This window comes from Coloeus monedula, assembly GCF_965178545.1.
Source record: "Coloeus monedula genome assembly, chromosome: 3".
NCBI classification, from domain to species: Eukaryota; Metazoa; Chordata; class Aves; order Passeriformes; family Corvidae; genus Coloeus; species Coloeus monedula.
The window spans coordinates 51,178,571-51,191,003 of record NC_138783.1 but is presented as its reverse complement, the minus strand read 5'-3'; the positions used below and the strand labels follow the sequence as shown (position 1 = coordinate 51,191,003).

The following is a 12,433-nucleotide window of genomic DNA, read 5'->3' as shown; positions in this document are numbered from 1 at the left end:
TAGATCATAAATATTTCTATTTACTTCTACTTCCTTGCACCCTTGTTAATTGCAGGATTTCACCATGAAAACAGAAATACACTTAAAAGCCATGTACTGCATTAAAAGTAATTTACTTCTTTGGAATGTTTCCATCATGAATGCAAGCCTTTATGATACTGTAATTAACTCTAGGTGACATGTTTATCAGAGTAGTATCAGAGAGGAAATATTACGTGCATAAATGGAACTTAAGAACTTAAGCAAAACAACCAGAAAGGTCTGCTTTTGTTAAGATATTTTAAGGTACAACTTAATATGGAAAACTGTGGTGATACAAAAATAGGATAATGTTTTACTCAGTATGGCAGCTCCTTTTGGTTACTCAACATGATTTCTCCTTAAGTTAGTTATACAAATAAGAATAATTTAAAAAAATAGCATTCCAGGGCCAACATGTCCATAGAAAGTAAAAATATATTCTAACATCAACAAAAGATTAACTACAGAGCCAGATTTCCCCTCAGTTATTCCACTGCAATCCTACTGAAGACAATAAGGGTATGTAGACAGGGAAATAAGGGGAAAAAAACATGATTAAGGAGTCTTTATTGTGCATAAATCATACCATGATTACACACAAAAAAAGAAAGAAAAATAACTTCACTACCATATGCCAGATACATTCTGAAGGCTAGCAAGCCCATTTTCGATTCAAATTGAAATTTAATCAAAAAGGTATGGAAATAACTGCATATTATATTGAAGCTGAAACTTTTCTAAATAATTATATATCAACAAACTTTTTCAGACAATTATTCACTGAATAATGCACAAAGGATATGAATTTCAAAAGTAAAAAATGTCACTGTAAATATGAAATTCTGATTGAGAAATTTGCATTTTGTTTGTACTAGAACATGTGGCCATTTCTATTTCAGAAAAGAATACTATTCCTTTCCACTTAGAGACAGCATTTCCTTTAACTTTAGTATAAGGAAGAACAATGCAAATATTAACAAGATGCGCCTTCCAAATAAATGCCCCAACTTCCCCTTGATCTCAATGAAAACTTGAGAAATTTGGCAGTTTGCCTAAAGACTTCAGCACATTCAGGAGATCAAGCCTTAGGTATCATGGGACTCTCAAGCTCATAACAGGGAATGATGTTCATCTGGGAATGAAATAGTTCTCCAATTCTACAAATGCTTTGACACTTCAGAGTATTTCCACATTTTGCACTGGGATAAAACAAGGACAATGTGAAGTTTTAGTTTGTAGGAAATTACTTAAAGAAAGATACACTACACTGATGATTAAGTCATTGGTTTTTGGCCAAATCAAGCCAAATAGGGGTCTGAGCCCAAAGCACCATATTTTTTTTGTCATGCTGTGCTACTCACACAGTTATATTTCTTTATTTTTGTCTCATTTTGACCAGAAGTTAATCCTAAACCTAAAAACAAACAAAAAATATGTCCCCCCCACCAACACAGTGAAGTACACTTGAAGATCATCTCACTTATCCCTGAAATAGGAATGCTTTTATAATATAGGATCTGACAATTTCCAGCCTTATTTCTGGCCATAGGCTGTTTTGATGTTGATGCTGATGAGAAAATAAAAACTGTTGTTGTCCATAGTATGTGAAAATCTCTAAAACTGAACCTTACTTGTTCTTCCAAAAATATATATCCTCCTTAATTTTGGAAAGAGAGTAAGAATAATTCATCATACTAATGAATGGTAGAAATTTGGAAGTTGCAAAATAGCCATTACACTGATAAAAGTTGAAGTAAATCCCCACACATTCACATAGCTAAAATAATTTACATTCAGCAAACACAAAACCTAGTCAAGTGCAGTTTCACATCCTGCATAACAATCACAGGAAGGATGAACATTTGACAATATATTTATAAGACCTGACTGGAAACCAGACTTTGAAGAGATAAGGTGTAAGGTTTTTTTACTGGAAGGTACTTATTTCCTGTAATTGAAAAGAAAAAAAATAGAATCACCTAATTTACAATACTTTTACTTCTATTCCATATACTAATAGACCATATAGTCAGTAAAGGTAACGTTTCTCATAATAACCTCAAGAAAAAGAAAATCTTGAGTTTCATGACAGGAATAATGTTCTAGTACAGACACTTAAAAAAATATGAACTGTGTAACATAATAAACACAAAATATAAAAACTATTTTAATTAAATTACCTGGCCTGTGGCAAACCATAGCTGGTTCCTACTCCAACACGTGGTAAGCTGTACACAACTTTTTTCACCGTTGCTTGGTCAGGAAAATTAAACATAACAGAAGCTAAATGAAGAAAAGAAAATATGTACCAGTAAAACATTTGCAGAAGTCTGTTTCTTCACCTGCATATATTTTTTAAATGCTTTGGTTTTTATCTGGGGAGGGAAGTCAGTTCCACTTTTATCCTCCTGGGGATCCAAGGTACAACAGAAATTCCTGACATTCTTCACACCTATGTATAATTAGCTGGTTAACATTTTGGCATTAACTCTCCCATTTTGCAGAAGATCTGAGTGTTGTTTACTTCAGAGGAACAACACCTTACTATTAACCCATATAATCTCTTATCAGGCTGAGAACCTGTTCAGTAGTTGGCATGGCATTTGCTCTTCTAACTAGAACCTTAAAACACCCAGGAACAAGGAATTGTTTAATTCCTTCTCCAGCTGAAGTCAAAACTTACATCAGAGCTCCTGAGGGTAAAAGACCACTTATACATCTCACCAGCCACTGAAGTGTGATTCAGAGTAGCACATACAGAAAACTGAGAGGATCCATTTACTGATCTGGTACTTTTTTACTTTAATTCATTTTATAATTAGAAAAGGAAATATCCTTTTATATTTTTCACTAAAATATTTACAGACAATTGAGGAGTAGGGTGAGACAATAGAAAAAGCAAATTTCCTATCCAGCATTTGAAGAACTTACCAATTGCAATGATCTGGTTCCATAAATCAATCTCACTGCTGCACAGAAAGCAGTGAGATTGATTTATGTGATTGATTTTAATACAATTTTCACCGAATACACACAAGTATTATAGAACAGACATAAGCACTTTATCAAAGGAAGCACAGAGTTTTAATTTTAAGATTAATAAAGAAAAGACAAAATAACCACTACCACAAATTTTATGCGACAAATATAAACTATGACCTACTTCTGTTTGCCATAAACACTTCCAAAGCTGTGTTCTGGAGAAGATAACGTCTTGAGAATACAGCTCGAATCTCGCTGAACATCCATTTTCCATGAAGGCCTTCAGTATAGGCAAGGACCTTTAAAGAAAGTCAAGGTGAGAGTTATTAGCAGGAGGTTTTCAATAAAATATTGTATAAGATAATAGGAAATTTTACCCATCAATTAAGTTAATTGTGTCTCTTTAACATTAAAAACAGTGACTCAAAATGAACTTGAATCTTTTTAAGAAATGCAAAAACGAAGTACCTGTTGTTAGAAGAATATCTGCAATTACTGTAACCTGATACTCGTAAGATCTATTTCTCATGTGTCACATCAAATTAATTTCCTCAAAAACACCAAAATACCAAACGCTACAAGCAAGCACAGGGAAACAGACACACTTGCAATTATGCTTAACTGTATCTTCTTCCAACAGTGTGCATGACACCATTGTCAGTTATGTATCAGATACCAGATTTACTTCTGAGGCTGCCTTGTGCAACGTACAACCAAAATAATATAACTTGCCATTCACATTCACTTCAGGGTCATAAATTACAAGGCCTCCCGTTCCATCAAAAAATAGAAAAATTAGCAAAACCAGTATGTCACCTTAATAATTTTTCTAAAGTTAGGTACATCAAATATCCCAAACCATGAACAAAATTTAACAATTTGTAATTTTGCATTTTAAAATTAATGTGAAAATATTTTAAAATAAAATGGTTAAAAATTAGCATTGCTTTTCCTATTTTACAGTTTCTCAACTGAGTGTATTAATATAAGACTAGATATTAATATCTAAATAATCTTTTTCACTTTTCTTTCAGTGTTGTGGATGTTCAAAAAATAGACAAAAAAGACACATTTTAACTCGATGTCATCTTTATTAACTTATCTCATCTGTATCATGCACTGTAGAACAATCTTTTTCCAACCCTTTTTCTCAGCTGGCAGGCTCCCTTCAGCCCTGCACCTCTGCTCAGGTGGGCTCTGCCATGGCACTCCTAGAAGGAGTCAGTTGTTTGGGATGGGGATCCTCACCACACCCATTTGCATTTCCCAGGCTCTGTAGACTGTGCCTTTACCTAGGCTGCAGCAACTAAGAGAATTGCAGCCTCAGTGAAACAAAGAAATATAGTGAACACCTTCCCTAAAGGGAAGTGCAAAAAGAAGGTTTCAGACTGGAGAAACTGAATTTCTCTGTTCTCCATTAGGTACACAAAAACTGTCATACACCAGCTCGCAGTGCTTTACTCACTCGTTTGAGGTCTTTACTTTCCGTAATCATGACCTCCTCCAGCTCCTGAACAGGAAAATGTTAGGGAAACCATATGCTGCTGCTGTCAGTGATCCTTCATGCTTGAGGAAATGGAAATTGTATTTCTTCAATCTTTTCACTGATGCAGCTTCGAGTTAGTAACACATCTCCATATAAGAAAAAGCTAATTTAAGTTTGTGCACTTGGTGCTCAACCTTTTTCTCATAACCATGATGAGTCTATTTCAGAGGGGATGGTAATAACAGCAATGCAAAACTGCATCAGCACACGGAAAAAGCGTTCAAATGTTAGTTCTGTCCTTGATAGAAACCAGTCAGGGGAACACAGTGATCCCCCCATACTATTTACATGAGAATAAGTTACAGAAAGAACTCTTAGACCAACAGTGTGGCAGATTACACTGTTTGATTCACCTCAGCTTTCCACACTAGTTAAACACAGCTTAGAAGACGGGAAGGAACTTGATTATTTGGAGGTCACCCAAACACGTGCAAGAGACTGTGTGCTCCCTCCACTCAGTCAGTGGTAGAATGCTACCTCACATGCTTAATTCTTGCAGTGGTTAAAAATCTGCACCTTATTTTTACTTTGAACTCTGATAGGTCTTGTGACGCCTTTGTGAGCTTTCTAGTATCGGGTAACTCCTCCTTGTGTTGTTAATTACAGACTGGATCCAGTTACCGCTTAGCCTTCTCTTTGATAAGCTAAATAAACCAAATTTTCCTTGGTTTTCTTTCACTGAGATCAGATGCTAGCACACAGCTGGTATCATGTATGTGAAATTCAGGTGGATAAGAACAATGATGTTGAAGATTTAAGCACTCTCCTTCTTTGAATGTGTTCTGCTGCTATCTGATATGTAATTTTTGTAAATACACAGGTTTTTAAGATAAAAAGAGGAAATTCTGAGAAAACCACTCACATTTAAAAAGCTAAAATATGACAAAAGTCTCTCAGAAGGAGGAGTTTGAAATGTATATAGCTGTAACCAGATCTATAGCAGCCAACAAATTTGCCAAAGAATTAGTTCCTTGACAAAGCATCATGCTTCAGGAAACCTCTTTTTGTATCAAAAATGTTTCTAGTTATTTTTTTGTAAAGAGAAATGTTTACTGATAACTAAACCCTATATATTAACATTTTAGAGGATTCACAGTAATATATTTATGATGTATTGATGTATACCACAGCTTAGTTATTGTAGATCAACACCAAAAGCACACAGTATACCAATCATTCACTGGTTGCCTTTTACTTCCTCCTCTTTTTTAATTAAGTATAAAGCAATTGCAACTACACAGAGGTACATTCAGCCCACTATGAAATGAATGACTTATGATAGCACTCCAGTAAAACAGTAGAATGGAATAGGAAATCAGAGGAAAGAGAGGAGTCTATAATTCAATTAATGTCCTCAATTACACTCTTCTTAACTGTCTATTAGTCCTACAAATATCAGATTATCATGCCATTATTAAATCATCTGAATTATTTCAGTATTTCTATTGTAACATTTTCCTGTCTGAGATATACTACCCATTTTTGCCATCTTCCGTAACATTCATCTTACACCATTTTCATGTGATGCATTAAACCTCCCATTATTAGATATCTGCAATTTACAGCAGATATTACTGACATGGCTGCAGAATTCTTTCTTGTTGTTATAACAGCCAAATCAAAATAATTTTATTTTTCTGAATTTGAATCCTTTAAAAGCTTTATACGGCTTATTTTTCCTTCCAGGATGATTTTTAGCATTTCACTTTCTCATAGATGTGAATGAAATCCTGGCTATTTTACATTTTTTTACAGACTGTATGTATTGTATATTCCATTATTCATACAAACATGGAAATAACTACTTCACAATGCAAATACACTGAAATTATGTTACCTAGTTATCTGAAGGCAAGATTTCCATGTCTTCCAACACTTCGTTATTTAAGTTATTTATTTAAGTCAGTACTCCTTATTTTGATAGTTTTATGAGTTTTTCTCCCAAAAACATTCATGAAGACTTCCTGTCTAGGCACGTTTTAATAGTTGAAAATTCATGACTAAGCACAGAACTCTAGATATACCTCAGATAAGCTGTCTTTATTAAAATAAAAAACAAGCATCCAATATCTACATTTGAACTAAGAGCACTTTTCAATTTTAATAGCTGTAGCTGTTTGCTTTAGAGCTCATTTCTCCTTGTAAAACCCTTTCACTTAGGAATATGTGTATGCTTTAAAGATATCTATTTGCTAGAATTCATTGCAGCAAGATGAAGCTCCCACCTAAAAAGGGAATGAGAAGTCTCTAAAACTCAGGATTTTTTAATAGCGAAAAACATCTATTGGCGACGCTTATTTAGATTAGGTTACTAAAGCAGCATGGGATGCAGATGGAAAGCTCTAGAGAAGAGAAGCAGAACGATTACTAAAGTGCTTTCCTACGTGGATCAAATATGAAGGCTCCACTATTTTAATGTTATTTCTGACGTAACCAAGATCTTTTTTTTTTTCTTTTCAATTAAGAGTCAATACATTTTTAATCATGAACCTACTTTGGTAGTTATTCCATTATTGGTAATGAATTGTTAATTAACAGCTGGAATTTTGCACTAACCAGAAGACCAGAAATACTAGTGTACATTTTGCTAGAATCCCTTGTAGATTATCTCCACAGAAGGAACACTTAAGTACGGAGGCTCATTTTTGCTGCTTTATACAATTTTTTGGTATCTCATAGCACCAGACACAGCATGCAAAAGGGTATTCTGGCCCTTTTCTTTTGATTATTGTTTCTGGAATTGAAGTAATCACAAAATCAGGTGCTATAAAGAAATCAAGGAAAGCAGCCTGTACAATCCTATCTATTCTCAGTCACTAACTTTACAGTAAGAATGGTCACTCCTGCAGTCTGTTGCGAAGAATTGTTACATACTTCCTTTTTTTTAAATAGCTCTTTGGGGTGATTAATTATGCCTATGCATGTGAATTGAATCCACCGTTTTCAGTGGAAATTCATCATTTGTCTTTTGAAGCCACATTTCTGATTCAGGATATTTTAATTCTAATCTGATTTCTCAATGAAAGTGTCGATTGATACTTGTAACATTTTTCAAGCTTTGTTTATTTCTAGTGCAAAATGCATGTATCCATTAATATGCAATACATTTCTTGATCGTTTTGTGGGTTTGTTTGATGAACGGTGAAATAGACGTGAAAAAACTTTTCCTAGTATCTAATCTGAATCTCCCCTGTCTCAGCTTGAAGATATTTCTTCTGGTCCTCTCACTGCAGGCATGGTACGAGAGACTGGCCCCCACCTGGCCATACCCTTCTTTCAGGGAGCTGTAGAGAGCAGTGAGGTTCCCTGTGAGCCTCCTTTTCTCCAGGCTAAATACCCCTGGCTCCCTCAGCTTTTTCCCACAAGACATGTTCTCTAGTCCTCTCGTAAGCCCTGTTGCCCTTCACTGAACATGCTCCATGGAGGAGAAAACATGGAGGACTTCACAAAAATGAAGCGCGGTGTGTAGTTATTTCATCAGAGTGCCACCTACAGCACTGTGGTTATGTGTTGGACGCACCTGGCCCAGGTACAAAATAGGCATTTAGAAAACAGTTTGGCATCACTCTATGCTTTTAGAGCTTAGAAATGCACGAAATTGATTACTGAAAATCATTCTCTCCTGTCAGGGATCTGAATTTCCCTTTTTTCAAGAGCTGTCTAGCATTGCAATTTGCTGCAAGGAAAATATGAAATTCTGAATGCAGGTCCTCACGGGTTAAGAAAAATGGCTCCTATGAACACACAGCAAACTTTCTTCTCCAGAACAACCTAACACCACAGAGTTCACTACAAGTACATGGCAGACTGCATGATTGCTTCATGTACTCTAAATACAGATGGAGATGACAGACACTGATGGCATGGAACCACACTCCTAGGGTTTATGAAATACCATATTGAGTAAACGTTTTATAATTTCAAAATGTTTAATGAAGTACTGAGTGTGATCAACTTTTAGATTTAGCAGGAAAAATAAGTATACACTGTAACAAGGGATATATCATGTCAAGATAGACAAGTGTAAAAAGAAGCTATATTTATTAAGAAAATTCAAAATCAGGTAAGTTCAAAAAATGAACCACCTTGTATTTTGCTTTTCTAAAATGGGGAAATCGAGAAGGTAAATAGACAGGAAGGACAATCCAAATGAATTTGATGTCCTAGCATTTTACTGACTTTTTACTACTTTTTTATACATTTAGACCACCTTAAGAACATCTTAGTGGCCTCAATCCCCATAATCACACTAAATACTTCTAAAATCTCACCAAAATACTATGTTATCATTTTGTCATTGCACATTTTGGTCTAGTAAAATGTTCTCACTTTCTCTTTACATTAGGGTCTCTTTTCCTCTTCTTTATAACACGCTCCTGTGTAAAACGTTTCTTTATCTGTAAGCCTTAAAAGCTGTCCTCCAAGTAGCCCTTGTAATGTTATGCTCTGCAGGATGAACTGGGTATTATGTGCCATTAGAATTTCTCAATTCACATCAGTTTTAAAAATCTTTTTTAGGACTTTTTTTTAAAAATAAATATTGGCACTCCCATTTCATTTTTCTCCTCTTCTTCAGGGATCTAAAAAATGCAGATATTATTTTTGTGGTTTTGGACTTTATTTCCTTGCCAAATGCTCTCAGCTTATACTTCTATTTCCAATGTTGTTTTAAGCTTTCAAGAGGCCCCTTGTCTTGAAACATGAGGTTCTGTTCATCCAAACCTTTTCTAAATTTGATTTCTCTGGTCAGCATACCACTTTGTTATCCATTAAAACAATGCCCACTCAGCTTAAAGCAACAGATGTTCTTATTCCCACATTCATTTGCAGTCATCTGAAAAATTATTTGAAGTTGGTCCACTTGAAGGCCATTTTCCTCTTTTCATTGGCAAAATGGTTTTGCTTGTTATGATTTTGTGTTTTAGTCAAGGAATGGAAAGGATGTTGGAATTTTTTGAGTAGTTGCAGCAAAGTAATTAGAGTAAAAAACCAAACCCTACTCCAATACCTTTTGTATTCTAAATGCACCATTTCTAACACAGCATTTGTGAAACACCAGTGCATAGTTTTAAATATAAGGATAAGTGCAAACAAAATTCTGAATAATAATGATTTTATCATTAATTTTGATCTCTGTGCCTTTGCACAGTTTCCTTTTCTATGCAACATGCAAACAGATTGTCAATTTAGGCAACTCTTGAAATGCCAGTAATAGACTGACATTCTTGGGAAGAACAGCATCGGGAAGAGGTAGCAGATTTAGACACTATCACCTTAGAAAAGGTAGGCAGAGGCCTTTTTTAGGCTCTACTTCCATATTCAGCAGTTATTGTTTTAAGCAGAGGCTCCACTGATTTAAGTATTTTAAAACCAGGAATAAAGCTGATGGTGCTGGCTGGAGCAACAGCATGTGTGGAGAAGCAGAACACAAATATATTCTAGTGGCACAGAAAGTCATATCAGAGAACAGCTCAACTCAAACCACAGAGGTTGAAGAATCAAGTAACGGGGCAAAATCCAAAGTAGAAAAGCACAATTAGTTCTGGTAGCCACAGGATTGAAGCAGACTGTGTCAGTTACCTCACAAGGTTTAAAATGATTTTTTGTTGACTTTGGCAACAATGGGATGTCAGACTCAAATCTAGTGAGAAATGTTAACAGAACTATGTTTCCATTCTCGCTCTACATCTCATGCTCAGAGATCAATCCAAACTGGGGAGTGGTGATCTCAGACTCAAACTGCTCTGAGCAATTCTGCCCCAGCAGTGAAAGGCAATCAAATTATTTCAATTAGAACCACACAAGTTACAGTTTAGTGGGCATGCCAAAAAGGACATAAAATTGATATGATCTCAGCAAAACCAGACTTTTTTTTAAGGAATAAAAATGGAGAGCTTCTTTTTCTTTCAACTGGAACTGGTTCATTCTCCTCAGCAAAAGTAAGACGATTGAAAGAAAGGACTTTTAACATTTACAAATTCTGGGAGAACACAGTGTTCAGAATGCTTGTAAGTGGAAACCAAAGCAGAATATTTATTCAATAAGTAGATCTTTGACAAAAATTGCAGCTTTATTAAACCTGTATTATAGGTGGATTTCAGAGAATTTGTGAGAGTTTTATCTGAGAAAAGTTGCAGCAGAAGCAAAAAACCATAGAAATAGTTTGAAGAATAAAGAATGTATGGTATCCCTAAGTATGTGATGCGTTCTTTCCCAAGAATAAAGACATCATAAAATTCTCTGGGTGTTTTGTTTTGTTGGGTTTTTTTCCCAGAACTTGCATATATTTATTCAAAAGTGCAATGCAATAAAAAAATACATAAATACTCAAATGTACCATATCACAAATTCTTAACATTCTAATAACTGACGGCATTATAACTGGTCTTAGGAAAAGTCTAAATATTGGGTTTTGTTAAACATTACTCATTTCCTACCAAATGAAGGTAGAACAATAGTTGTTTGTCCCTCTTTTTATAGATGTGAACTTCATGTCATACAGGAGATATGTGGAAGCACCTTGGATTTTAACAGCTTTACATCTGATTTATTCAGTGCAGAATGCACATGATGTAATATCTATAAAAGTCAATAGAATTCATTTTTTTTCTACTACCAGGCTTAATTTTTTTATGTTCCTAATATCTCTTCATATATGATTGATCAAAAACCAGTAATACTTTGTTTTCAACTTCATATACAAAAGCTGTTTCATTAATCCCAATACTTAGAAATATAATCAGAGCACATTCTACTCCTGAAATTTTAGCAATAGATTAAAAATTAATTTTTATACTAAAAAATAAATATATTAGTTTATTAAGTAATACGTATCTGCTACATCTACAACATCCTCACCACCCCCAAAATTTCTGCAATGCAGTTCGTAACAGTCAAGAAAATCCTCAAGAAATTCAAAATTCTACAGCTCAAAGAATCACAGAATCAGTCAGGTTGGAAGGGGTCACAGTGGTTCATCTGGTCCAACCTCCCTGTTCAAGCAAGGTCATCCCAGAGCACATGGCACAGCATTGTGTCCGGACACTCACCTGTGCCCAGAAGTGTTGGGTATGGAGCACCAGTGACTCCTGGAAATCAGTTTGCTTGGAGTCTGAATTTAGAGTAGATTCAGGGCTACTCTGTGTTATGTCAACTTCTAAGGCCCCCAAAGTACAATTACACTGCCTGTGAATAATGGTGAACACATATCAAAGTATCTTCATCTTCATAATGTATTGCAATACCAACTGATTCTTTATTAACCCACTTAAAACATGCCTAAGATGAGTTTCTTTTGCACTGCTGGAGAAGACAAGGAATTATAGCACTGGGAAAAACCTAATCCACAGCTCCAATAGCAACCAAAACTCTACTGTACTTTTTCATATTATATATGGAATGTTATCTATTATTACTAAGTCTGTGCACAGAAAGAATAGCAAAGTTTCTTCTGAGAATTTTAACTCAAGAGTATTTGCAAACTGCCTGCTGTTACTCAATAATAACTTAATTAGTTTGCACTTCAATATGCTTATTTTGCTTTAATATTACAGGAAAAGTATCTATGCATTCTATACTTGTTTTAAAGAATGCATTTTTATTAGATACTATAATTTAGCACTGGTAAATAACTCCATACAAAATATAAAAACTACAAAAATTGACATGTATCAAATGTAAGCTGTGTATATAAACTACAGAAATGATTTTTATATTTCTTTCAATGAATGGAGCCATATTTACACATTTTTTTGTATGTGCATTCTGTATACTCTACGTCTACTTTCTCATACCTAACCATCACCTTTTTTAATTTAAACAATTTAAATGTCAAAATTATAGATAATTGAAATATTTGGGGGGTCTAATCCTACTCAAAAAATC

The 12,433-nt window shown here is 34.7% G+C and overlaps 1 protein-coding gene across 4 annotated transcripts in view; it reads right to left on the bottom strand.

The window, feature by feature from the left end:
* The window catches only part of NBEA (neurobeachin), a gene marked incomplete at its 5' end in the record, with an annotated part of 466,147 nt that overhangs the window by 95,530 nt on the left and 358,184 nt on the right, over positions 1–12,433 (bottom strand). For all 4 annotated transcript variants that reach the window (XM_082279412.1, XM_082279411.1, XM_082279414.1 and 1 more), the window contains 2 exons: positions 2,202–2,304; positions 3,185–3,302. In XM_082279412.1, coding sequence (XP_082135538.1) covers positions 2,202–2,304; positions 3,185–3,302 — 221 coding nt within the window. The remainder of the gene's footprint in view (positions 1–2,201; positions 2,305–3,184; positions 3,303–12,433) is intronic.